This window comes from Arachis stenosperma, chromosome 6, assembly GCF_014773155.1.
Source record: "Arachis stenosperma cultivar V10309 chromosome 6, arast.V10309.gnm1.PFL2, whole genome shotgun sequence".
Lineage (NCBI taxonomy): Eukaryota > Viridiplantae > Streptophyta > Magnoliopsida > Fabales > Fabaceae > Arachis > Arachis stenosperma.
Window position 1 is genome coordinate 16,893,132 of NC_080382.1, and position 27,147 is coordinate 16,920,278.

The 27,147-nt window shown below is 40.5% G+C and overlaps 4 protein-coding genes and 1 non-coding gene across 8 annotated transcripts; 2 read left to right on the top strand and 3 right to left on the bottom strand.

Annotated features, from left to right (window-relative positions):
- Positions 1–1,105: 1,105 nt before the first annotated feature.
- LOC130933765 (uncharacterized) lies at positions 1,106–4,307 on the bottom strand. Its single transcript, XM_057863380.1, has 5 exons — positions 3,971–4,307; positions 2,960–3,882; positions 2,074–2,665; positions 1,507–1,952; positions 1,106–1,351 (listed from the first exon to the last, which is right to left on the bottom strand). The coding sequence occupies exons 1-5, from the start codon at positions 4,305–4,307 to the stop codon at positions 1,106–1,108; spliced, it is 2,544 nt and encodes an 847-aa protein (XP_057719363.1).
- A 2,667-nt stretch (positions 4,308–6,974) lies between these two features.
- On the bottom strand, positions 6,975–7,056 carry TRNAS-UGA (transfer RNA serine (anticodon UGA)). Its single transcript has one exon. It is a non-coding gene; the product is annotated as a tRNA-Ser (tRNA).
- A 1,825-nt stretch (positions 7,057–8,881) lies between these two features.
- On the top strand, positions 8,882–10,494 carry LOC130936027 (protein RESISTANCE TO PHYTOPHTHORA 1, chloroplastic). Its single transcript, XM_057865998.1, has 4 exons — positions 8,882–9,289; positions 9,672–9,882; positions 9,990–10,159; positions 10,242–10,494. Exons 1-4 carry the CDS (start codon positions 8,978–8,980, stop codon positions 10,266–10,268), a joined length of 720 nt encoding a protein of 239 aa, XP_057721981.1. The 5' UTR covers positions 8,882–8,977; the 3' UTR covers positions 10,269–10,494.
- A 196-nt stretch (positions 10,495–10,690) lies between these two features.
- On the bottom strand, positions 10,691–13,305 carry LOC130936026 (exosome complex component RRP4 homolog). The gene is made up of 6 exons (XM_057865997.1): positions 12,938–13,305; positions 12,796–12,841; positions 12,607–12,696; positions 11,946–12,011; positions 11,789–11,854; positions 10,691–11,414 (listed from the first exon to the last, which is right to left on the bottom strand). The coding sequence occupies exons 1-6, from the start codon at positions 13,192–13,194 to the stop codon at positions 10,977–10,979; spliced, it is 963 nt and encodes a 320-aa protein (XP_057721980.1). The 5' UTR covers positions 13,195–13,305; the 3' UTR covers positions 10,691–10,976.
- Positions 13,306–13,991: 686 nt separating this feature from the next.
- On the top strand, positions 13,992–17,046 carry LOC130935740 (uncharacterized). 4 transcript variants are annotated; one of them, XR_009067956.1, is made up of 3 exons: positions 13,992–15,564; positions 16,383–16,433; positions 16,523–17,046. XR_009067956.1 is itself a non-coding variant. In XM_057865624.1 (2 exons), exon 1 carries the CDS (start codon positions 14,063–14,065, stop codon positions 15,515–15,517), a length of 1,455 nt encoding a protein of 484 aa, XP_057721607.1. In that variant the 5' UTR covers positions 13,992–14,062; the 3' UTR covers positions 15,518–15,564; positions 16,383–16,479. The 4 variants fall into 4 exon arrangements, 1 of the variants encoding a protein (XP_057721607.1); XR_009067957.1 differs by having other exon boundaries at positions 16,386–16,433; XR_009067958.1 differs by having other exon boundaries at positions 16,386–16,433; positions 16,526–17,046.
- The last annotated feature ends 10,101 nt before the right edge of the window (positions 17,047–27,147 follow it).

Below are 27,147 nucleotides of genomic sequence, written 5' to 3' on the forward strand. Positions count from 1 at the left end.
CCAGAATTGCCGTCTTAACGTTGCTGATGTGGAACGTTAACTGCCATGTGGGCGTTCCAGCTGGAGCTGATGTGTGCCAAGGTTGAATTTGTTTCAAATTAGTATCTGGAATTGCCTAATATTACCCAAATTAGTCCATTGCAATTATAAAACCCTAATTTTCTTGTCTTCTTCGATTCTGCATCTCTTCTCCGACTCTCCTTCTCTTCTGTTCGACATCTCTTCTTCGCCGTAAAACCCAAATTGATTTCTTGTCTGTGTGAGTGATGATGGGTGGTGGCGAGAAAAGCCAAAGTAGCTCAAGTAGGAACAACGCCGCAGGCAGACCTTATGGCAACAAAGGAATGCGAAATATGAAGGCAGAAAATCCTGGTAGACCATTTTATGGTTGTCCGAACTATGAGGTAAGGTTATGGCTGTGAAGAAAATGTTATGGTTTGAGTTTGGTTTGGATTCACCTGCATTTTTTACTTTGCAGTATGGAATTCACTGTAATTTTTTTCGCTGGGCTGATGGGTGTGAAGATCAAGTTTCTGCAGCACCCATTCCACTAGAAGTTTTGCATGAGTTAAGTTGGAGGATGACAACCTTGGAGAGTGATGTTAGGACCGTGAAGATGATGACAATGATGCTGCTGGCTTTTGTTGTTACTTTTGGTGTGTGTTTAGGTTTTAGTTTGTTGGGTTTATATTCAACAAATGATGATAATGTTATGAAATTTTAAATTTCTTAAGTGGTATGTAATGTCTTGATGAAGATGGAATGAAATGAAATGAAACACTAATTTGACATGAGTTCAACTCTTGATGCTGCACTTATTCTGCTAAAAATTGTGTTCAACTAAACCAGAAAGAGATAAATCACAACATGAACTAAACCAAAAACTTCATTAATTTAAGATAACTAATACCGAAACAAGTGTTGTTTGTGCTAAAGCACATTGTGCATAACATAGTATCACAACCCAAAGCATCATAGGCCATAACAACATTCAAAGGCCATACATACAAGTTTGATAGGTTACATTAAAAAAAGGCAGAATTGTTTAAGCATAACATTCAGCTACAACAACATGAACTCAAAAAGCCACCACACTTTGTGCTGGTTAGACAGTTTTCCTTGGTGGGTTGGATCCTGGATTTGGAACAAATTTCAAGAAGGAGGCAAGTTTTTCAGAGGTTGCTGCACTAGCTCCCTGAATAGTCTCTCTTGAAATCTCAGTTGGATGTGGAGCAGCCGCAGCAGTAGCAGCAGTGGATGAAGTTGTCCTCTTGACAGGGAGTTTGTCTATGCGTCTCTCACATTTAGTTCTCAGATGGCCTTTCTTTGCAGTCTTTGTAGTCTTTACAGCCTATGATATCAACAACAACAATACAAGAGTCATTATATGGATTTGTTTGTTTCCAGATTTATCAATAGCAATACCTTAGTGCAGGTTCTTGTTCATCTAGACCCCCTTCAGCAGCAACTTCTGTTTGAGTATCAATTGTCCTCCTTCAGCCCAACCTCACATTCTTCAGTAACAACCTCACCTTTGTTACCTTTAGAACCAGTGTCACCCTTATCTGCAGCATCTTCAGCAGCCTGTGCAGCAGCTGCTAGCTCATCAGCCTTTTGTTTCTTTGATATTCTACAACTCCTTGTTGTGTGACCAACATCCCCACATGTCCCGCATGTGAATTTGCCATATTTTCTCTTCAATTTTGTTGCTGTGCGCTCTTGGCTCCCCCGAACAGGTGCCTCATGTTGATCTTTTTTTCTTGCATAATGTGATGGCCTGCCACGGGGTTTGCTCCTTACAGGAGGTAAGCAATGGAGGTATTCTGATGTTTCCCACAACTGTTGGCCTCTTACCGGGTTGATATGGTACTCATAAGTCTTGTTGTATGAGCCCATTGTTAGCCATGCATGGACATAATTCTCAGGTCTACCATTCATGACTGAAATCGCAGCTATTGCATGACGACAAGGTAACCTACCACATAAAAAATTTGAGTAACTAAGTGTCTTGATAGGTATACTACGGTGCAATTACACAAAAAAATAAAAACAATCAAACAAAATAGTACTTACCCGATAACTGCCAAGACCTGCAGCTACATGTTTGGTTTCCCAAATCAACCACCACATTATGTGGTTCACCATGCACTTCAAACATCACTTCAGCCGCATCTCCAGACCACATTGGTGTATAGTACCTGCTGTAATGCCTTTCCTTTGCAAGTCTACTTTGTTGAATCGGAGGTAAGTATCCCATATGGCTAGAGAGTTTCAGTTTGTTCCTTGCCATACTAGTCATGGCATACCTCCTAACCTCCTCCAGTAAAGTCAAGACGGGCTTACATCTGTATGGTTTGGTGGCAGCGTTGAACACCTCACACATGTTGTTGCAGACATTGTCAACCTTTGGAAAGTCCTTGTAGTGAGCCCTGGTCCATGCCTGCCTAGGAAACTTGTCTAAATATGCCCACGCCTTCTCATTCACCCTCTTTATAGACTGCATATGTCCGTTGAATTCCTGGACAGTCATGGCTCTAACACACTTCCAAAGCAAACTCTTCAAGTGTGAGTCCTTCCATTGTTTCTGAAAGTTTTGCCAAAGGTGCCACGCACAGAAGCGGTGATGCGCACCTGGCATAACTTCACGCAATGCTGGGATTAAACCCTACAAGATAACAAAGTAGTCACCTAAAAACCTGAGCAAATAACAGATTCTTAATTTTTACCAGATATATAATAATAAATTGAAAAACAGGTTCTATTTTGAACTTATGCGCTTAAGGATTCTTAAATTCTGCAATTGCCATAACAATAGTATATAGGTTACCATATACTGAAATTCTTAAATTCTTAAATTCTGCAATTCTCCAAAATAGTCCTTCAAATTTGGTTCATTAATCCAAAATGGTCCTTCAAATAATTTATCGTGCATCTAATTAAAGCATATAGGTTAGGTTACCTTCTGCATATCAGAGATGAAGCACCAACCATGCTCTGTCTGATCTCCAATGTCTTCCTGCAAGAGCTCCAAGAACCACTTCCAGTTGTCTTTGTTCTCAATATGAACAATTGCCCATGCAATTGGATACACATGATTGTTCGCATCCTGACCCATGGTGCACAGCAGCCATCCTCCATAATAGGTCTTCAAAAAAGCCCCATCAAGTCCTATCAAGGGTCTGCAGCCACCCACAAAACCTTTCTTGCATCCATGCAAACACACATAACACCTTTCGAAGACACCTTCTCCGTTAGGCATTGGACTAACACCTAACTTGACAATTGAGCCCGGATTAGATCTCAACAGCTCCTCCGCATAATCTCTGAGTTTAGCATACTCAGCAGCTTCATCACCCCTCACTATTTTTCTTGCATCACCCAAAGCTCTTGTAATTGTAGTCCTAGACAGTTGTATTCCAGTTTTTGCTTTAAAGTAATTAAAGACCTCACTGTGTCTAAAAGCTGGGAGCTTCCTAACCTTCTTAACAAGTATGTCAGTTACCCAAGACCTAGTTGCACATCTATTCTTGAAAGTTCTCTCACATGTATGATCATCATTAAAGGTCTTAATCTGCCAACATCCATTCAGTTTGCTATAAGAACAAAACACCATCCAGGGACAATCTTCATTCTTGCATACCACCCTACATCTAGTAGTATCATTTTTCTTGTACCTTACACCCCTACCCTCTTGCAATGTATAATTTCTAACCCCTTTCTTAAAGGCATCCCTAGTGGTAAACTCCATACCTAGCTCTAATCTCACATGTCCAAACTTGGCAGCATCATTGAAGATGGGATTCGCAGCTGGGTCTGCTTCATCTTCAGAGTCTGGTGGAGTCTTCAGTTCATCAGACTTCCAGCTATCATTAGAGAAAGACACTGCCATACAAATTTATACATTACATCACCAACAGAAACAGAATAAAATCAATACATATGCACATTAATTATAATATGCGGTACATACATTGCAAGTTTTCTTCGTTCTCATCATCATCTACCTCCTTTTCATAATCAGATGCATCCATTGATGGGGGACGAGAAGTATCTTCATCATTAACAACCTTTTTCTTGCCTTTGTCTTTGTCACTGGCAGTCTTCCTTTTTCTCCTATCACTGCTAGGACTAACATCATCATTGTTGTCACTGCTTGAGTCGAGAGAGTCAAGTGGCATGTGTGGCTTGTATAAACTGTCCTCTGCAGACTCATAAGAATCAGATGAGCTATCAATATTCAACTGAACTGGCTCCTTGCTTGCTTGTTTTCTCCAGCCTTGTGATCTTGTGATATACCTTCTAGGCATTTTGGTAGACGTGTTGAATTTAAAGTTAATAGGCTTGGATTGTTTCTTTGATGCGCTGTTTTTTTTAATTTGTGCATTCTTGGTTGAAGGAGTGGGTTGAGACTAAACTTTTTGAGACACAGGTTTGGATGTAATGGGATTTGGTTGGGATAGAGATTTAGGAGACTTCGCTTGTGAACATGATTTGTCGCCATTAAAATTCAGGGCAGTTGAACTTCGTGTACTGGGCTTCGAGGGAGTGGGCTGGGGGGCAGTGGGCTGGGGAGCAACGGGCTGTGTCACACCGGGCTGGGAGGCAGTGGGTTGGGGGGAATGGGCTTCGGAGCAACGGGCTGTGTCACAGTGGGATGGGGGGCAGTGGCTTGGGGGGCAGTGGCTTGGGAAGCAGTGGCTTGGGGGGCAGTGGAAATGGGGCAGTGGGTAGTGGACAGTGGACTTGGTGCAGTGGATTTCAGTTCAACTGGGATAAAGGTAACTGGTTCTTCAAGTTGACTTAATATTGTGCTGGTTTTCTTCACAGATTCAACACCTTCTACTATATCTTCTTCCATGCCTTCCATTCCGACCTTCTGGCCTATAGCACCATCCTCCTCAGACAAATTCATTACATCAATTATCTCAGGAATCGAAGTTCCGTGCTCAAAATAGATGTGGATGACGTTGTTATTCTCATGGCAGTGCTTGATCATATCAACAAGGTCCTGGTCCACTTTCAATCTCCTAAGACCAAATTCCAACACATGTTTAGGCTCCAGATACCAACATGCTTCAGCCTTATCATACCCCAACTCTTTATAATAACCTGTTACCGCAAACACGTCAAGATAGTCTTCATCAACTCCAACCCATTCATCATACAAGTCAGAAGTGTAGATAAATTTCCCCTAGGATCTGTCTCAAACGCTCCACCATGGTGGAAAACAAGTCTCAATCGATCAGGCATCTGAAGTTTACAGCACAATGCACAAAACAGACAGGATTATTCATTTTGTCGCAAAACAGCCATATTGCAAAGAACTAGAAATCAAACTATATTTGTAATAAGGATGCATATATTTACTTCCTACTGACTATAACTTAAACAAGATTATGATTTATGTGGTTACAAGTTTCATATTAGAAACCCTAAACCCTAACATTTGCGCCATCAACAACCACAACATTCTAAACCACTCCCTTACATATACAACAACGCATTCACACATAAGTATCAACAACCCTCAATGAAAACCAAAAAAATGGAAGAGAATGATCAAGTCGAACTGTTACCTCTCACCGTCGGCAGTGTACGAAGGTGATGTTTCGTCGATGACTTCTTCACTGACCGGAGAGAACAGATGCTAAGGATGATCCTCGCCGATGAAATGTTGAGTGGGAAGTATGGGAGAATGAAGGGACGTAGGAGAAGAGAAAGGTTTTCTGAAATTTTGGTGGGAAACGTTGAAGTGGAAGGGGGGACCAACAACAATTGTTTATTCAAAGGGGGAGAATACGTTATTTCAAACGACGTCGTTTTACAGGTTTAGGGCACCCACAACTCAAACGACGTCGTTTAATAGAATGCCCACATGGCAGTTAACGTTCCACATCAGCAACGTTAAGACGGCAATTCTGGGAGGGACTAACGGGGATGCACGTTTCTGAATTTTAGGGATTTATTTGGTCATTTAGAAAATTAAAGGACTGAATTGAACACCAATTTGAATTTGAGGGACTATTTTGGGCATTTACTCCTTTATTATTACTATTATTATAATTATTATTTGAGAAAGTATAAGGAGTCAATGGTTTAAGCGTACAATGTGTACAATGGAGGTTTAGGAAGTATTAGATATATGACCATTAGTGTTACATTGTCCTGTCAGGTTATGCTGCTTTTGGGATGAGTGGGTTCATGATATGGTATTAGAGTTCTAAATTCGAAAGGTCAAGAATTCAATTGAATTCTTGGTGAATCCCAAAATCAGTTTAAGTTTTTGGGATGAGTGGTTTTATGACATGAGGTGTTTATTATCCCTAATATCCGGATCGTTATTCTAGATAGTATGGGTGATGTTCATTTTATTCATAAACCAAAAATTTAGCTCATTGTACACATTATAAGCTTAGGCCATTGACTCTCTAGCACTACTCTTATTATTTTTCCAGCTGAAAGTCTCAAACTTGAAAGAGAGGTAGTTGGATACCCATGTTATGCAGAGCATTCATGACTTTAGCTCATTGATCTTATCTTATCCGAATCATGGACAGAGCTTTTGTCTATGAATTAAGGCTACAATTACAGCTAATGAAGCTACATAATTGGTAAAGAGGACCATTAATGATTAATGAAGAAGCATGATTGAAGTACACAAAGGCTATAGAGAACCCAAAACTCTGCTTGGTTTTCATAACTCGTGTGCCTTGTGCTCATAAATTTAATATAATATAAAAATGGTTGCAATAATAGGGTCCATTTTTTTATATGAAGGATAGAGAAATATGGAGTTGTATTTGTTGTGTTAGTTATTTGAGAACGTGTTTGATATCCCACCATAGCAGACATCTGAATATAATGGGTCCAAGCTAAGAGATCATATATAAAACATAAAATAAAACATTGTGCAAATGTGGGGCTATTAGAATTTAAAGAATAGTTCTGAAATTTATCAAAAGGTAAAATAAAACCGTCGACAACAGGGTTCGAACCTGCGCGGGCGAAGCCCAACAGATTTCAAGTCTGTCTCCTTAACCACTCGGACATATCGACTATATGTAAACCTTAGCTACTATTTATTATATCATAGTTTTGTTTTAATGCAAATCAGTGAATAATGTTTGGTATTTTGCTTATAGAAAAATTACTATTTTTAGTTATAATTCAAAATGTCAATAAATTTATATCTGAATAAATATGTTTGATTTTATATGTATAGAAAATAAAAAATTAATATTCTTACTCATGAGAGTTTAAAATATTGACTGAGGAGTATTTTTATTACACGTAAATTATTTTTGGGTATGAAATTAAATTTCATTATTTATATTAAAATTTGTTAACATACTAAATTTTCATATGAAAAAAATAGTAATTTAATCTTTACAAACTAAATTTTTCAAATCTAATATATGGGTATATTAAATATTAGAAATATTAAATAAGTAACTATTTTTTTAACCAAATCCAATCAAATCATATGTTATATATGTGTATTTTTTTTTTACATTCTTTTCTTTTGTTTTTCTTTTTTAGATTTGAATTTTTTTCCTTTTTTTTATTATGATTATCATCGTTATTATTTTTTCCTCTTTCATAATTATTAACTTGTTATCAGAGACGGACTTAGAGAGGACGAGTAATGGCTTCGACCCCAAAATTTTAAAAAACTATATTTATATATGAGATATGTGTTTAAAAAAAATATATAATTTATTAGTAGTTTTATATGTATTCTTTTTTATTATGTAATAAATTTATGTCTTAATTTTTTAATTTACTAATATTTTTCACTTAACTAATTTAATATCATAGCCTCAAGTCTTTATATTTTTTTAAATTAGTTGTTATATAATAATCTCTATATTTATTTTTATAAAATTATTTATTTTTTTATATTAACATATTTAGCATTTATATTATTACATTATGTAATAATATATTTTGGTAATCACATTATGTACTTTAAATATTCTTTTAATGTAAAAAATATTCATTTTTCTTTTAAATTTACGTTGTTAAAAGAAAATTTTTTATAAAGATATCTTATATCTTATATTTTATAAGGGTATTGTGTCTTTCAAATAATTAATAATTTATAATTTTTTTTAAATTTTTTAAAGAATTAATTTTAATTAATAAAATATGTAATTTTTTAACTAAATACGTTATAAATTATTGGTATTTTATAATTTTATAATATACTATTGATATTGTTATATTTTTTTATATAACTATCATATTAAAAATAAAATTATGAAAAAAATTTATAATTATATATATATATATATATTGATAAATTTTTTAAAAAACTAACTCTAATAACTATATATTAATTATTTTTATGAAATAAAAAAATTATCTAAAATTCGACTCCTCCATATTAAATTTTTTAGATTGTTCCTGGTTGTTATCATCATTGTCATCTTTTTCTTTTTTTTATATATATATTCTGTAAAATTAATGAACATACAAATTTAAGTATACAAAAAAAAATTTAGAATATTGACTCTAACAAAATACATTCAAAGCATCAAATATTATTAGAATTTAATAAAAAATTATTAGATAAAAATTAAAATTTGGTATAGGAAAAAAAACAGCAGGTTCTAATATGTATAGCAAAATTTTTTAAATTATATGTAAAAGATTATTGTTATATTAATTTTTAGACTATATGCAAAAAAATATGTACTATGTAAAAAAAAAAAAAAAAGATTTGTACATATAACATAATTGATTAAATATTAATCTTTTAATTACATACTGGTCATTCAAACATCAGATTACATAAAACATTTCTCAAGTATAATAGTTTAAAATCACATTAGTATTACACTATTACTTATAAATCCATAATATAAAAACGAAGATAATAATTTATTGAGTTAATTAAATGGGTAAAAGAAAAGGGTAGGAACACCGCCAAGCTTCCACCACCTCCACCAAATTCTTATCTTGTCAAATTTTTCCGATGAACACTCTCTTCTCACCCCCTTCAACCATTTCGGGCCTTCCCCATGTGAATACAAATCTTCCTAGGTTCCATTCCACCATCAGAACCACCTTCTTCCCTCAGCAGCAGCCGCACTCTCTGCTCCGCGGCACGCTCTCTGCACGTGCCACTTCCGATGAGGTAGACACACGCTTACAAACACTGGATGGTGAATCCCAATCCCCACTCTCAGAGGAGCAGCTCAAATTGGAATCCGATGCTACCGAAGGAACCACTACCACTACCACTTCCACTTCTTCTTCTGCTCCCATCGACAAGGAGCTTAAAAAGGTTACTTCCCGCATCCTTTAATTTAATATCTAAACACAGTTCTTTAAGGATGCCCATTTCGTAAAAAATATTTCTTTCTTAAAGATTTTTGCGTATAATAGTGATGAATTCCCAAAGTTTGAAACTTTGCATGCGGGCATTGGTACGTGTCTAATTTTGAGTTTGGAGATTGAAAAGGTCCATCCTCCTTGCTGAATTCTGGATTTGGACAAGTGTCTAATGTTGCAAGTTGATTTTCTGATTTGAGATTATGCACTTGAAAGTATAATGTAGTGGGTAATTTAGAGTGCCAAATTATAATTTGAATATTGTATGCTAAATTCTTTTCTTTTTTTATTTTATTTTTTTTATTTTTTATTTTTGTGTGTGTGTTATATTACAGGTAGCTCAGAAGACAGCAGCTACCTTTGCACCAAGGGCTTCCACGGCTACAAAGAATCCTGCAGTGCCTGGAACTGCATTGTACACTGTTTTTGAGGTTCAAGGTTATGTATCAATGTTGTTGGGAGGAGCTTTGTCTTTCAATCTGATATTCCCTTCAAACGAACCTGACATTTGGAGATTAATGGGAATGTGGTCCATTTGGATGTTCAGTAAGTTTATACTTACCTACCAATCTAGTAACTTGGATTTGAAATCACATGCTATTGCCAATCAGCACTAAAACTTCTCTGATAAACACAACAATCCATTTATGCAGCAATTCCTTCTCTACGAGCTAGGGACTGCTCAAAGAATGAGAAGGAAGCTCTCAACTATCTGTTTCTCCTCATCCCATTGATCAATGTTATAATTCCATTCTTTTGGAAGTCCTTTGCTGTTGTTTGGTCGGCAGATACAATAGCCTTCTTTGGAATGTATGCCTGGAAGGTAACTATACTTTCTTGTTATCCATTTTTGATCTTAGCTTTCTGTTTCTCATATATAGTTATCTAAAGAACATTACTTGCAGTTTGGGTGGTTGCAGAAAACGGACTAGGAAACCAAGTAGACAGTCAACTGTTACCAAGGCATTTTTGGTCTCTTGTTTCTCTCTTGGAATTATTTTTTTTACACACAATAAAAGACATGCAACATTTCTTGCAAGAAATTCTGTATTAAAACATCTTCTGGATATACTAAAAGGAGCTAGACACATCCTTATAGTTGTTTCCCATTATCAAATGAATATGTATATGATATAGGCTCTTTCAAACATTTTGCTACTTTGTCATCTCATTGCACTTTGAACCTACAAGGCTACAAATAGAAAATTGCAATGTTACCGACAACAATCTAGAAGTAATATGACACGATTTTATTTTATTAGTCAGTCAATGAATGTAATATGTTGTTGCATCAGCGAGATTTTCGATGGCTGTACCCATGGCTGTAAAGTATTTTCTTGACTTGTAAGGAAACTTAAACACTACGAGCTCGGTTTATTGCTGTGAAACAATTAAGGTCAAAATATTAATGTTAATTGAAAAGAAAATTTAAAAAAAAAAATGCAACTCGTCTTCCCAATTTATTGGGACTCCGTATATTTTACAACTATTTAATTGTTGTCTAAAATCAACCATTCAATAACGTCAACTAAATTGGGTAAAGAGTGTACATTGCAACGATTTTTTCTCTTTTACCCATATGCAGAGGAAAAATAGATAATGAAACTAGGAGACCTACAGTTCAACCATGATGTTACAAACTACCTCTTCTTTTTACTTGAGCTTCTCCTTTCAGCCTCTTTTTCAGCAACCAGAACATAGAACTCCGAACCAAGCATATCATGTATATCAAGATTTAGCGAAAGGCTTAAATCAATAACTCCCTTGATGATTTCTAATGTCATATTGAAACCCAAAGTAGATAATACTCTAATAGCATTAGCAGCCCTGCATATGTATTTTCTTGTCTCCAATGCCGTATAATTTTTCTCTTGTTCTTCAAGGCTTGCTGAATTTCTATTGGAATGGTTCACTTGATCTTCTACCATGTCATCTTTGGCTTCAACATGTTCTCCAACCCATATGAATCCATTACATCCAAGTATCAAATCAACACCATATTGCTCAAGATGATGATAATGTTGCTTTTGCCTCTTAACTAAGTAAGGTGGGACTGTTAGCAGTTGACCTCTGTTCAGCTGACAGACAAATGTAAGCAATTAGCATCAGCAACAACAATAAAGCCATTAGTAATGTAAGAAAATTTAAGGATATAATTTCAATATGTATTTTACACAACCTGAATATATTACATACAATCTATTCTATATAATCACCGATAGTACCATGGCAACCAAAATTTTATTCTCCCTCATTCAAAGTCATTTGCATTACAAGACATTTTAATCATTAACAGACAGTTGGAAGTATAATTTTATATTTGTCAACATTGGCCATCTCCATATACATTTACTTTTCTTTACCATCTCCTACTCTGTAACCGGCTAATACTTTTTGAGAGGAAACAAGAAGCAAAATGATTTACAAAGTTTCCCAAGTACGAACAACAAACCTTCCCATATTTCTGACTTCTTGCCTGAAGATGTAAGCCATCACGCTGGAAACCACGAACTTCAGCCTGTAATCATGTAAATAATTTAGAACTTTAATCAACTGATCCTTCACCGAATGCAAGCCATTTTTGACATAAATAATAAAATCGTACTTACACAAACAACATCCTTCTCTTCAAAAATTGAACGCATATTTAGTTCATCCACAGCTGTCCGCCGTCTCTAGAAGAAGAAAAGAATCACTTCAAATGAGGGGTATTCAAGCTTATGTGAGGCAGAAAAGGCAATAGAAAAAAACATCTTAAGGATCAAAATATTGAAGCCTAAAAACCTGCATCTGATAACTATAACTGTTTTGCAACTGACAGTTGAACCCCTGACCTTAACTATTTCTTTGACCACAATTAATTTTTCTTTACACAAATTACATCTCAAATCTTTTTGCAATACAACCAACATATTATGAGGCTAGACGGCACCAAAAATCAGATGATCAAGCTTAATATTAGTTATAAGCTGCCCGAAGGACCCAAGCGCATCCCAAAGGCCCAGGTCAGTTCGATAATAAGGGAAAAAAAACTGCAGAAATCAGTGTAGTACAAAACTAACAATCATTAAATATTGAATAACCATAATCATTATGAACCGCCTATAACATAGACAACATTGTAACAAGTGGAAACAACAGTTCTATTGCAGATATTGATAAATATACGACTTATCAAAGTAGTTTTTTACAATTAGTTAAGGCTTAATCTGCTAGTTAGCAAGCTATGCAGAAACTTTTCCAATAAAGAATCAGAAATTCATGCAATACCTGGACACCATCAGGCATATTCATAGAAGAAAGCATCAAAACTGCATCTTGACTGTAATTTATCTCCAACCTCCAACGCTTTTGAGAAACCTAGACAATAATCCAATCGATAAATATGCATGAAATACTTCCACAGCCACACCAGATATGAAACTATGAACAGGAACTACGAAGCAGTTTCTTCCCTACCTCGACAACACGTCCAATGACGATGTCTCCAACTTCGGGTTTGTACCTGCAATTTGCTCAATTCAACTACCGAATAAGAGAAGAAAAGGAGATCGGCGAGTAGAGAAGCTGAGAGATAAGGTGTTCGGGGTTTACGGTTTACCTGGATCGCAGGGCGCGGACATAGACGAGCTTATTGACGCGCTCAACTACGCCGCAGAGGGTGGCAACGAGGTCGCCGTTGATGTCTGCGGTTCCGTGGCCCTTGAGGACGCCTTCCTCGTGGTTAACGGAAATGGAATCGGCGACGGTGACGGAGGCATCGGAGTTGACCTTGGAGGAGAGTGACTCCAGCTGCTGCAGAGCGTTCTGGAGACGAACCTTCTGAGTTTGGGTCAACGGTAACTGTAATCCTCTCATCTCTCTCTTTCTCTTTCTCAATGGAAGGAGGGAACAAGATTGAAAACTATAAACCCTAAACCTCCGTGAGAGAGATGGAACCTTTTTATTTTTTGGTCCGAACAGAGATGGAAAAAGGAACTTGAAAGGGCTAAACACTATAACCCAATAATTCCTCTCCAATTTTTTTTTTTTTTTTAGCTGAGAAAAATTTAAGTACCATTAAATTTTAGTTAATATATAACAAATAATTTTATTCTTATATTTTTAATAAAAAGAGAAAACATATTCATTAGTTAACTTTTTTATATATATATATACCTTTGATGTAAATCAAATTCTATCAATTTTTTGAGTTTATATATCCATTTTAAAGAGTTTTTAAAGGAAAATTTTCATACACTTAATCTTATCCATATTTTTTCTTAAGATAGAAATAATCACGTTATATCAAAGTCTTTGTGTCAATAACCAATTTGAATTATTGAAATAGTCAATTTACTTCTGTTTAAATAAACATGAGGAAATCCACTACATTAATCGATAAATTCTATTTAAGAATTTAGTTATTTAGATCCGGAACAAGCCAACAATCATTGACATTTTTCTTCTTTTTGTTTTTTTGGTCAGGACAATCATTGACCTTTTAACTTAAGATATGGTGCAAAACTTAAAAAAAAAAACAGTGTATGTGCTAATCCATTTATATTGGGCCTCAGCCTTACTGGACTTCATCATTAACTCAGAAACTATATAGCACGTGCATTTTAGTAGCATCCCCTTCAAACGCAAGAGGTATATATAGAGACTAGAGTCAGATACGCACCCATCGTATCACAACAGGATCAACAGAAACTTCCCATTTCTCGTTTACTCTAATCTCTCTTCAATGAATTTCTTTAAATCCATTCTCTCCGACGATCCAGATCCCCCTGGATCCGAATCTGAATCCGACAATGCGCCTCACCCGCAAAACGCAACCGATCCTGATCCCTCCTCATCCAACGCCGCCACAGCCACCGCCGACCACAGTCACGGCGTCGATGGCAGCGGGTGGATTCGGTTCGGTGGCCTGATCAAAACCCTAACCTCCAAATCCGAATCGATAATCGAGACGTACCGCCGGGACCTCCAAGAATTCGGCACGGGACTCAAGAAGGAGATCGAGGTCGCCCATGGCTCCCTCGAGACGGTGGGCCAGGCCATCGATCAGTTGGGATCTACTGTTGTCAAAGGAACGGCCCAGATCATCTCCCAAGGTAAGGAAGCAATTCTGGCCGCCGATCTCGATTCCGATAACAATAGCAACAAAAGCACTAAAAGCCCTAGCAAAGATGGTAGTAGCTCGAATTTGAAAGGGTATAGTAGGTTTGAAGCTCAGATTCGTGCTATTCAGGGTGATGCTAGCACTTACACTGATGAGCCTGAGGATTTGGAAGAGTATGGAAAATGGAAATCAGGGTTTTCGTTGGAAGGGAAGGCTAAGGAATTGGAGGGTTTGCTTAGTGAGAATGAGGCTATGGAGAGTGTTTACAAGAGGCTTGTTCCGAATAGCGTGGATAACGAGAGTTTCTGGTTAAGGTATTTCTATAAGGTATATAAGCTGAAGAAAGCTGAGGATGTGAGGGCTAGACTTGTGACGACAATGTCAAGGGAAGAGGAGGATTTGAGTTGGGATGTAACAGATGTTGAAGATGATGATGATGATGATGATGATGATGAGGAGGAGGAGGAGGAGGAGGAGGAGGGAGAAGAGAATGTGGGTCATGGTAAATCAAAGGGTGTGATTGATAAGGAGGTTAGTGGTGAAACTTTGGCAATTGAGGAGAATTCTGAGTTGCAAGGTGGTAAATTTGGTGAAAAGGGTGTGGTCGAAACAAAGAGATTGAGTGTGGAAGTGGAGGGAAATAGTTCATTGCAAAGTGAAAGTAAGGAACATGGCAATGTTTCTGTTGGGGAAACTAAAGTTGAGAGCTCAGTGATTGCTCAAAAGGCGGATGATGGAAGCAACTCATGCAAGGAAGTCGTGAAGGAAGTGATTGAATCTGGGAAGAATAGTGATTATGCAGCTGGTTCTGATGAGAAAGTGATAGTGGAAACAAAAGTTGATGATGGAAAACCTTCGGTGGTTGAGGCAAGTAAGAGCCCGGCACACCAGGATGAGGAGGATCTCAGTTGGGATGAGATTGAGGATCTCAGTAGTATTGATGAAAAGAAGACAAGTCCGCCTCGGAGTGGAAGCCCAAGCAAAGTTGATGTGCGGAAGCGACTGAGTGTTGCAGAGGAAGAAGAAGACTTGAGTTGGGACATTGAAGATGATGATGATGATGCTGTTAAGTCTTGAGACACTTGATGCTCACTGATCTGAGTTCTGGTGAGAGGCATAATTATGTAAGTGTGATTATGATTATTCTTTGATAAGTGAAATTAAATTAGCATTTTCTTTGTTTCTACTTATGTATAAATTGATTTAGAAATAGTGGTGTCATTTGTTTTGTCCTTCTTGTATGAAAAGCAATTGTTTCTATATAGATTATCTCGTCTTTTTAAATTTGTCAGTTGTTTCGAATATTTATGAGATTATGATGACTTCAAACAGAATCTTGGATAACTCTTCATGACAATCCCCTTACTATTTCTTTTATAAGTTAATCGATCTGTTGTAATTATTAGTGCCAGCAAATTATCCTTTTTAAATTCAGAATTGGTTATAGACTTATAGTTGCATCATTTGGAATACTCTTCTTTAAATAGCTCTTCCAGTTAGTCTAATTTGTTATATTTAAAGAGCTTTATCAATGGAAACAATTAACCAGCAACTTGTTCATTTGATTTTAGTGTGTTGAAAGTTTGAAGTAAGCACATTTACCCTATATAAATATATTAGTTCTCTCTAAACTAATAAGCGTATCAAGTAGTGCCTGCCGAGTGAAAAAATGAAGGTATGAAGACGACGGATGACAGATCAGAAAGTAATTAAAAAACAAAAATCTTCACTGGAAGCATTTAAAGCAGTACCTTCTATTTCGGTTAAAACAGTATGAAGATCAGATGTGGCAGTCAAGAAATTTTGGAAAGGAATAAAAACATTTGACTTGTCTTGATATGTAAATGTACCAACACAGTATTAAGTAGATAAACATAACTTTGAATAATGTTGATGTTTAATATGAAAAATATAACCTATCTCTTAATTCACACTCTTCTAGCAGCAATCGGGCTCCTTTGTACAACAAATGGACATCCTCCACTGTTCCAAGGTAACATTCTTGATTCACATTCCTTTGAAACCAGTGCTGCTTCTAAACTAAAATCTTACCTTAACCTCCAACTGTAATGCTGGGTTCAGAAGTTGACTCTCCCATATTTGAATTGGTTGGCGATGATATTGCCATAAGGCGTCCCTTTTGTGCTCGAGGTGGGAGGTGCCTTGCAGGTTTCCTGGATGTTACCTTCCAAGGCAAGAAAACCCCAGTCCCAGCGCCACCAGGAAGTTTGCCAGGGTTCATTGCCATAGGGTGTACAGGGTTTGTATGACCATTGGAGCATGAAGTATTCCCCATTTGGGCATCATGTCCATAGTCTCATAGCTGCTTACAGCTCCATTTGGCACAACTTATGGGCTAGCAATGCCGGGATGCCAAAGAGTCATTGCGTTTGTCACGGTCGGAGTTAGTGACTGGCATTGATTGGAGTCTGACCTCACTCTGAAGAAGCTGATGCTAATCCTTCCGTTCGGTGATGGACACATTACGTGTCTTGCAATGTCTGCACTATTTCCTCTCATCACTAAAAGAGACCTGCCAAAGTAAGATGAAATACAAGTAAAAACATTAATATTAATGTTTTGATCATCAAAAATGACATTTAATTTTCTAATTTTATTTTTTGTGAATGACAAAATGTCCTTTTAACAATATTATTACAACTAAATGATATTAAAAATGTAAGTTGTTGAAAGGAAAAAAAGTGATATATAAGCGGCAAAGACATTATATAACTAATAAATATAATTATACTTATACAAAGAATTAAAAATCTAATGAATATAATCACACATTTACCTAGTACATAGGTTCAGCAAATTAAAAAATAAAAATAAAAACTATGGTCATTAATTAAATTCTAGTTATGCAAAAAATTAATTAGAGCGGAGAGGGAGAAAGAGATATGAGATTATGTAAGAGGAGATAAAGAAAATGTGTAAAATAAATGTTGACTTATATAGTAAATATATAAAGGTTTAATTATTCTATTAGTCCCTATAGTTTTGCGAAATTTTCAATTAGGTCCATATACTTTTTTTCCTTTTAATTGAGTCTTTGCATCAAATTTTTTTTTAATTGAGTCTATACACTTTTTTTTCTTTTATTTGGGTCCCTGTACCAATTCTTTTTTAGTTGAGTCCCTATAAAATTAAGCCAATTATTGCTAAGAGGGACCTAATTGAAAAAAAAAGTTTGGTGCAAAGACTCACTTAAAAGGAAAAAATATATAGAAACTTAATTGAAAATTTTGCAAAACTATAAAGACTAACAGAGAAATTAAACCATATATAAAAGAGTGATGACTATGAAGTGAGAGAAAAAATTAGATTTTAATTAAATTTATATCTATTAAAAAATTAACATCAACATTAAAAGTAATAGTATAATTTACATAAAAATAAAGGATAATAAAATATGAAAAATTAAGGTTAAATACTAATTTTATAATGAAAAAATAATAAAAAATGAGAAGCAATAAATTTAATATAAGAGAATGAAATAAATTTTATAATTTAATTATAGCTATTAAAGAGAAATAATATTAAAAAAAATCCTATAACATTATATATAAAGGTAAATTATTATAAAAAAATGAAAATAAAATAAAAATTTTATAATATAATACAAAGATAAAAGATTATGTCTCCTAATAAAAATTTATGTGACAATATAAAATAAAATTAAATATCTAAGAATAATTATAAACCTATCTTTAACTTCTCTTTTAATATATTATAAATAAAGTATTCCTTTTTTTTCGATTATTTATAAATTCTCAACCCAAAAATTGGGGAGAAAACGTCTTGCTACCCAATCCCAATCGAATATAATATCTACCCTAAAGACAGTACAAAAACTGAAGAGAAATTCTATGATGTTACGGTCCAACCCAAACTGAATACGGGTCGGACCGACTCGGACACCACCCGACTCGAACGGTTGGGAGCTAGGCCCCTTTTGGCGACCCGGACACGCGTTCCTGACACGCGTCCTTGACAGCTTTACTACAGCTGTGCAAGGGAGGTCTCGGAAAAGACGGGCCTGCCTTCGCAGGGCCCATCTCTGACACCGTATAAATGGGGAAGGACCTACCCTTTCTCAGAGGTACGTCACATACCACTCTCTTACTTTTTCGCCTGCTCACTCACTGACAAGAGCGTCGGAGTGTCTTTGCAGGTGACACCCCCCCTTTTTCCTTCAACAAGAGCTCGACTACCCGGCTGATCCACTCCTCGTGCAACCACCTGGAGCAAGGCGTCCCTTACCACCCGAGACCAACCGACCTGGCCAGCAACCGACAACAGCACACTGGCGCCGTTTGTGGGGACCGCCTAGATGGATGCAACCGGTGCGGCAGAGCTCCAAGGTAGAGCGAACCCAGGAGGAGCTGCCTCTGTGGCTTCCTCCAGAAGACGACTGAGATCTCCCTCACGGCGAGCCGTGACGACCACACGAGCCCGTGAAGAACGCCCTTTTGGGGGAACAGGCAATGACAGCTCTCGAATAATGCAGGAGCTTCGTCACAGGGTACAGAACCTAGAACGCCAGCTAGCTGATCGAGAACACGGCCAGCACACCTCTGACCCAAGCTATTTCTCCTCCCCGGAGAGCCGGGAAAATGCCACCCAAAGAAGCCATTCCCGGCGTATGTCTACCACCATATATGAAACTGGAAGCAGTCAGGAAGAAGGTGAGCGCCCGAGAAGACGACGTGATCCCCTCATATACTCCCGCAACAGAAGAACGCGAAACAACGATGAAGAAAGGGAAAGGGACGAGCACAGATCCGAGAGAACACGACAACCTGTAATAATGGGCGCAACCCCATTCCACCGTTCCATCCTCGAAGTCCGGCTGCCAAAGCATTTTGACAAGCCGACGGACATGAGGTACGACGGGACACAAGACCCCCTGGAGCATCTAACGGCCTTTGAGGCCAGGATGAATCTAGAAGGAGTAGGGGAAGAGGTCCGTTGTCGCGCCTTCCCGGTGACACTAGCAGGGCCAGCGATTCGATGGTTTAACGGCCTCCCGCAAGGATCCATCTACAAATTCTCGGATATCAGCCGCGCCTTCTTGGCCCAATTCACGACCCAGATAGCAAAGGCAAAGCACCCAATCAATCTACTGGGGATAACCCAAAGACACGGGGAACCGACCAGGAAATACCTGGACCGATTCAACGACGAATGCTTGGAGATCGACGGCCTAACCGACTCGGTGGCCAGCCTTTGTCTCACTAACGGCCTTCTCAACGAGGACTACCGAAAATACCTCACCACAAAGCCGGTTTGGACGATGCATGAGATTCAAACCGTAGCCAAGGAGTACATAAACGATGAGGAAGTCAGCCAAGTCGTGGCTGCCAATAAACGGCAGCCCTCCTACAATCCAACCAGGCAACAGGGTAATGGAGAAAGGCAAAAGGAACATGCCAGAGACAGGAGTACGAGCAAGGCAACCAGGCCGTTTCCCCGGGTCGAAAATTTTACCAACTACACTCCTCTCAACCTCCCCATCATGGAAGTTTATCAACAAATAGCCGAGAAGGGAATCCTGTCAAAGCCCCGACCTCTTAAAGATCGTACAGGAGGGAACAAGAGTCTTTACTGTGACTACCATAAGGGTTATGGACACCAAACACAAGATTGTTTTGACCTAAAGGACGCCCTACAACAAGCAATAAGGGATGGTAAACTGGCCGAGTTCTTCCATCTAATCCGGGAGCCGAGGAGACGACATCGTAACCAGGATGATGACGGCAAGACTCGATCGACCGAACGATGACAGGAGCCAGAAGATAACGACCACGGCCTCACTGTGATAAACGTAGTGAGCGCCAAAAATACGGCGCCGAAATCGAGATCCGCCCACAAGAAAGATGCCAAGGTCCTGGCAGTCTCCTCCTCCTCGGCACGAAGCTCCAACAAACCTCCATTCATCTCTTTCGGTCCAGGAGACCAATGGTTCGACGAGCCCCTGGACAACCCACCTATGGTCATAACGGCCAGAGTAGGAACCGGCCTAGTCAAACGAATCCTCATCGATACCGAAGCGGACTCGAACATCATGTTCCACAACATGTTCGACGCACTTGGTTTGAGGGACGCCGACCTATCGACTCACCAGCACGGGGTCATAGGGTTAGGTGACCACTTCATCAAACCAGACGAGGTGATCTCTTTGCCGATCTCCGTGGGATAGGGGCAAGCTCGAAGGTCAACAATGGCCAAGGTCGTGGTCCTCCGGGACTCCACAGCTTACAACATCATCTTGGGGGGGAAGACAATTAACGATGTTGAAGCAATAATCAACACAAAGCTGCTAGTCATGAAGTTCGTCACTGATGACGGGTCTGTAGGATCCATAAGGGGAGACCTAGAAACGGCAGTCGCTTGCGACAACGCCAGCCTCTCCCTAAGGAAGAAGTCCAAAGAGGCATCTGGGGTGTTCCTGGATGATCTAGATGCCAGGGTTGACGACAAGCCCAGGCCAGAACCAGAGGGGGACCTGGAGAAATTCAGGGTCGGTGACACGGAGGAAAAGTTCACGTTTGTTAACAAAAACCTCCCACGTGGATTGAAAGAACCTCTAGTAGAAATGATCAGGGTCAATGGGGACCTATTCGCCTGGACACTAGCCGACATGCCGGGAATAGACCCCTAGGTCATGTCACACCACTTGGCCGTCAAACCGGACGCCCACCCAGTGGCCCAAAGGAGGAGAAAGATGTCTCAAGAAAGAGCAGAGGAGGTGGCCAGACAGACAGCCGGCCTCCTAGAAGCAGGTTTTATACGGGAACTGGACTACTCGACCTGGCTTTCGAACGTAGACCTAGTAAAAAAGCACAGTGGCAAGTGGAGGATGTGTATAGACTATTCCGATCTCAACAAGGCATGCCCTAAAGATTCTTTCCCTCTACCCAACATTCATGCACTCGTCGACGCAGCGATGGGCTACCGGTACCTGAGCTTCATGGATGCCTACTCCGACTACAATCAGATACCGATGCACCGTCCCGACGAGGACAAGACAGCGTTCATAACACCTGGTGGGACCTACTGCTACAAGGTGATGCCATTCGGCCTAAAAAATGTGGGGCAACGTATCAGAGGCTCATGAACAAGATATTCAGCAACCTCATAGGTAAGACAGTGAAAGTCTACGTGGACGATATCCTCAGGAAGACGGCACAGCCTGAAGACCTCCTAAACGACCTAGGAAAAGTTTTCACATCTCTCCAACAACACGGCATAAGGCTCAACCCCCTCAAATGCGCTTTCGCCATGGAAGCTGGAAAGTTCCTAGGGTTCATGATAACCCAAAGGGGGGTAGAAGCCAACCCTGAGAAATGCCAAACAATACTGCAAATGAAGAGCCCGGGCTGTGTCAAGGACGTTCAAAGATTGGCAAGCCGACTCACCTCGTTATCCCGTTTTCTCGGAGCCTCGGCAACATAGGCCCTGCCCTTCTTCAACCTCATGAGGAAAGGGATCGCATTCGAGTGGACCCCTGCATGCGAAGAAGCGTTCAGACACTTCAAGGAAATCCTAGCAACACCCCCTGTGCTCGGAAAGCCAAAGGCCGGAGAACTGTTATACCTGTATCTCGCCATAACGGGGGAAGCCCTGGCCACGATTTTGGTGCGAGAAGAAGGGAAGATCCAACAACCAGTCTATTTCGTGAGCAAAGCCCTACAAGGGGCGGAACTAAGGTACAACAAACTGGAAAAGCTAGCCTTGGCCCTCCTGACCTCTTCTCGGAGGTTAAAACAATACTTCCAAAGCCACCAAATTGTCGTGAGAACCGACCAAGGGATCCGTCAAGTACTTCAAAAACCCGACCTGGCGGGGAGGATGATGACTTGGTCCATTGAGCTCTCCCAATACAACATACGATGCGAACCCCGACATGTAATCAAGGCGCAAGCGATGGCAGACTTTCTAGTAAAAGTGACCAGGGATCCTACCGAAGAAACGGGCACACGGTGGAGGCTCCATGTTGACGGGGCCTCCAACCAGACGTCCGGAGGTGCCGGCATCATCTTAGAGAGCCCGTCTGGGGTTGTATACGAATAGTCGATCAAGTTCGAGTTCCCTGTCTCGAACAACCAAGTAGAATACGAAGCCCTCCTATGGGGTTTGGTTCTAGCAAAGGAAGTTGGAGCGACAAAGATAGAGATATGCAGCGACTCACAAGTCATCACCTCCCAGGTAAACGGGAGCTACCAAGCCAGAGACTCGCTACTACAAAAATACTTGGAGAAAGTCAGGGAATTGAGCTAGCCATTCGAGGAGGTCACGATCCACCACGTTCCTAGGGAAAGGAACACCCAGGCAGACCTCCTATCAAAACTAGCCAGTACCAAACCGGGAGAAGACAACCGGTCTCTCATTCAGGGTATGATGAAGGAGCCAGCAGTTACTCTACACCTGTTGAGACTAAGCCCCTCCTGGATAGATCCCATCATCGGCTTCTTGGAAAACGGCAAACTCCCCAGCGACGAAAAAGAGGCTAAGACGTTGAGAAGGGAAGCGGCCAAGTACGCGATCATCCAGGGCCAATTGTTCAGGAAAGGACTCAGCCAGCCCCTATTGAAATGCCTACATCCCGACCAAACGGACTAAGTTCTCAAGGAAGTCCATGAAGGATGTTGCGGCCATCACATAGGGGGCAAAGCTCTAGCAAGAAAATTGATTCGAGCAGGATACTATTGGCCATCAACGATGGCAGACTCTAAAGAATTTGTCAGGAAATGCGTCAAGTGCCAAGAGAACACCAACTTTCACAGAGCACCAGCTTCCGAGCTAAGCCTGCTAACGTCCTCACGACCATTTTCACAGTAGGGGGTCGACCTCTTGGGACCCTTCCCGGTTGGCCCGGGACAGGTCAAGTACCTCATAGTCGCCATCGACTACTTCACCAAGTGGATAGAAGCCGAGCCCTTGGCCAGCATATCCCCATCCAACTGCAAGAAGTTCATGTGGAGACAAGTAATAACGCGGTTCGGCATACCAGAGGTCGTCATCTCGGACAATGGGACTCAATTCACCGACAAGAAGTTCACAGAGTTCCTCACCTGTCTGGGCATAAGACAAAAGTTCTCCTCAGTGGAACACCCCCAGACGAACGGCCAGGTCGAGCCCGCAAACAAGATCATCTTGCTAGGGCTCAAGAAGCGGCTGGATAATAAAAAAGGTGCTTGGGCCGACGAGCTCGCCTCGGTCCTCTGGTCCTACCGTACAACCGAGCAATCATCCACTGGGGAGACCCCTTTCCGACTAACATACGGGCTAGACGCGGTAATACCCGTGGAAATCGGAGAACCAAGCCCACGACTACTCTTGAAGGGAGTAGAGGAAACATTGGACAAGGACTTAATAGACTAAGCCAGAGAGATCGCTCATTTGACGGAAATGGCACTGAAGCAAAGAATGGTCCTGCGCTACAACACCAAAGTACTCAAAAGGGAGTTTGAACCAAACGACCTCGTGCTAAGGCGCAACGATATTGGCCTACCGACCCCTGGAGAAGGCAAGTTGGCGGCGAACTGGGAAGGTCCATACAGGGTCAAAGAGGCGATGGGCAAAGGTGCCTACAAATTGGAAAAGCTTGATGGAAAAGAAGTCCCAAGGACCTGGAACGCGAGCAACCTGAGAAGGTTCTATTCCTAGGCCACATGACAAGTCAGCGACCAAACGACCAAACGAGCTAAGTAGCTAGTTCATCGTTGTACTTTTCATTGTGATCTTTAGATTCTCCATGTAATTACTGACTAATATAGACTTTGTCAAAAGATGTGTTTCTTTTGTTTGATTGTTTTTCTTGGATAACCCACCATGCAAATAGATTCCACGCAATACACCAAAACGAGACAATGGTATACGGCCCCGGGACTGATCACCCCGGGAGCCCTTAAACTACCATAAAAGCAAACGGCTACGCTAAAAAGCCACGACTACGATAGCAAACAGCTACACTAAAAGGCCATAACCTGGCTCAGCCAAAATACCAACACGGTAGACGAATACGAGAAACGTACCAATGACGACGAAACAATACACAATTGGGACGGGAACTATACCAGACGAACAAAAAAGGATTAATTACAACAAGCCGAGAAAACGGCACAAGGAAAAATTTTGTTCGCAAAGTTCAAACAGAGCAACTTACAAAACAAGTCCCATAAAGTCTACAAAAACATAAGAAATCATTTTCTAGGCATGTCGACAATCTTGTCGTCTTTTATCATCTTGAAGACCCCAATCGCCGACGTGTCAAAATCAGGAGCAACGATCTTGACTTGAGCCTTCAGGGCCTCCTCTGTCATCAGGATCGCATCATTTCCCTGCTTAACGACATCCTTATGCTTTGCCTTCCACTCCGCAAGTTTAGCCCGAGTAGCCTCCAACGAAGAAACGGCCTCATTGCGCTCTTTCTCTAGCTCGGCCACCCGACTCTGAGTAGCAGCGACTTGGCTTTCCAAGGTCATCTCCCGCTCGACGAGTCGTGAGACCGTGGCATCAGAATCCTGGAGTTTCTGTTCAGCAAAAAAGGCCTTGTCCTCGGCAGACTGTAGCTTCTCGGTAGCAAAGAAAAGTTGCTCCCGAAGAGTCTCAACTTCACGCTTGAGATCATTATTAGCCTTCCCAGTAGAATTGAGCCTCCTCCGCATAGACTCCATTCTAGACAGCTCAAACTCATCCTTCCGAGCTATAACAGCGCCGCGGAGGAGAGTCTGATACATCCACCTCACCTGCCCGGCAAGAGGGGACCCATGAAAATTCTCCTCAGTACCAGGAATTAACTGGGCATCTATGAAAGTCGCGGCATCAAAGTTCCTCTCCATCACAGTAAGAACGCCCTCGGGACTACTCGACAGCCTCCTTCTCTTAAGGTCAGGCACCTCTTCTGCGTCCTCATCAGTCAAAGGGTTGGACACAGAACCACCAATGCCGACCACCTCACGAAAAGGAGAAGTATGCGCCATCTCAGCTCCATGAGCTGAAGTGTCAACGGCCACCTCGGCATCTTGGCCACCGGTTTCTTGGGCAGGAGTGGCTAGGCCTTTATTCCCAGATGGGACTTCCGACCTCTCATCAGCCGCCTCCTCCTCATCACTCTCAGCCAGGAAGGTCTTATACAAGCTCTCCAGTCCCGTCACCTCGGCAGACATGCTCACTAAAAAAAGAGAGAAAGTATTAGAACAAGAACAAACAAGAAAAGCAAACGAAGGACAACAAAACTCAAGTCAGAACTACTCACGAATATAATTTTGACCGACCTCCCGATCACCCATGAGGAGATGGGGGTTCACATGGTTCTTTCCAAAAACTGCCCACAACACGTCGGTAATTCTCTTGTCCGCGGCGAACATATTCTTGTAAACTACTTTAACAAAAGTATTAGACCCCACCCCAAAACTCCAGTACGTGGGGATGAGGCGTTGCCCTTCTAACGACAACCAAAACGGGTGACGACCCCTAACGGAACGCACCTTGAAATACTTATCTTTAAACCCATGGTAAGAGTCTTCAAATAAACCAAAAATTCTTCGACCCTGGTCAGATCGGAAGGACATAAACCCTTTCTTCGCTTTCCCTTCCTTTGAAGGGTTGGTAAGGTTGAAGAAGAAGAGGAAGACTTCCACGGAAACCGGCAGCTCGAGATACTTACAAACCATCTCGAAATAGCGGATCGAAGCCCAACTGTTCGGATGCAGCTGCAACGGCGCCACGGAAATCCGACCTAAAAGCGCCATTTGGAAGGCTGAAAAAGGGATGCGAACCCCAACTTGGGTAAACATGGATTTATAAAACCAAATCCAGTCGGCAACCCGGGAGGAGTTGAAGTTGATCTCGTACAACCGTTCATGGGGAGCTGGGACAAAGACATCATAATTAGATTCCTCATCGGTCCCCCCACAAAGGTACTCGTCACGTCAGAACGCCGTTAATTCCTCCTCCCCCATTTAATTTGGGGAGTCCCTCAGACCAGAAACCACCCAGGCGTAAGGATCGTACGCCGCGGCAGAAGAAGAGGCTCGAGCGACGATGCGAGGCATACCTATAGTGGGGTACCACTCCGTTAGTCTATGAGGTCGGGAGTCCAACAAAATCCAAAAACTATGTTCATCCTATTCAACTATCAAGACCAAATATGGCTAAAAGCTATGCTATCTATCATGCATGCTATCCAAAAACCTACCCTAGAATGATACCCCTCCCCTAATGCATCTATTTAACACTAGAGAACTACCCAACAACAAAAATCAAACTAAACAGCAAGAACGTGGAGCAAATACAAGCAACAAAATAAAACAGAAAGGAGAAAGGAACAAAGATTACCTGAATTTGATAGGAAAATTGAGGAGGAAGAAGGAAATACGCACAGGAACAGGAATACGAGGCAAAACCATAGTTGTCAAAACCTGACCGGACCGACCGGTTCATCGGTTTCCGGTCGAACCGGACCTCACACCGATCCGGTCGGAGTTTAGGACCGTTCAAGGCAAAGAACCGGTACGAACCGGTCAAACCCGAAATGAACCGGTGGAAACCGGTCAAATTCGGACCGGATCGAACCGCCTGGGTGGCAGGTGAAGGGAAACTTACCACGCATCTGCGCACTTGCGTTCCACCGTGCTCCATATGCTCCATGTCTTGCCAAGTGTCATGGCTTATGAATTTTGAAATTTTTTTCAAAA

Excerpts from the sequence above, each read along its gene's own strand:
- LOC130933765 (XM_057863380.1), bottom strand. The coding sequence starts at position 4,307 with ATGCCTAGAAGGTATATCACAAGATCACAAGGCTGGAGAAAACAAGCA. Across the intron at positions 3,883-3,970 it reads GAACGAAGAAAACTTGCAAT|TGTCTTTCTCTAATGATAGC; the intron begins GTATGTACCGCA and ends TTTGTATGGCAG. Across the intron at positions 1,352-1,506 it reads TTGTTACTGAAGAATGTGAG|GCTGTAAAGACTACAAAGAC; the intron begins GTTGGGCTGAAG and ends TTGATATCATAG.
- LOC130936027 (XM_057865998.1), top strand. The coding sequence starts at position 8,978 with ATGAACACTCTCTTCTCACCCCCTTCAACCATTTCGGGCCTTCCCCAT. Across the intron at positions 9,290-9,671 it reads TCGACAAGGAGCTTAAAAAG|GTAGCTCAGAAGACAGCAGC; the intron begins GTTACTTCCCGC and ends GTTATATTACAG. Across the intron at positions 9,883-9,989 it reads GTGGTCCATTTGGATGTTCA|CAATTCCTTCTCTACGAGCT; the intron begins GTAAGTTTATAC and ends CCATTTATGCAG.
- LOC130936026 (XM_057865997.1), bottom strand. The coding sequence starts at position 13,194 with ATGAGAGGATTACAGTTACCGTTGACCCAAACTCAGAAGGTTCGTCTC. Across the intron at positions 12,012-12,606 it reads ATATGCCTGATGGTGTCCAG|AGACGGCGGACAGCTGTGGA; the intron begins GTATTGCATGAA and ends TTCTTCTTCTAG. Across the intron at positions 11,855-11,945 it reads AAGAGAAGGATGTTGTTTGT|GCTGAAGTTCGTGGTTTCCA; the intron begins GTAAGTACGATT and ends ACATGATTACAG.
- LOC130935740 (XM_057865624.1), top strand. The coding sequence starts at position 14,063 with ATGAATTTCTTTAAATCCATTCTCTCCGACGATCCAGATCCCCCTGGA.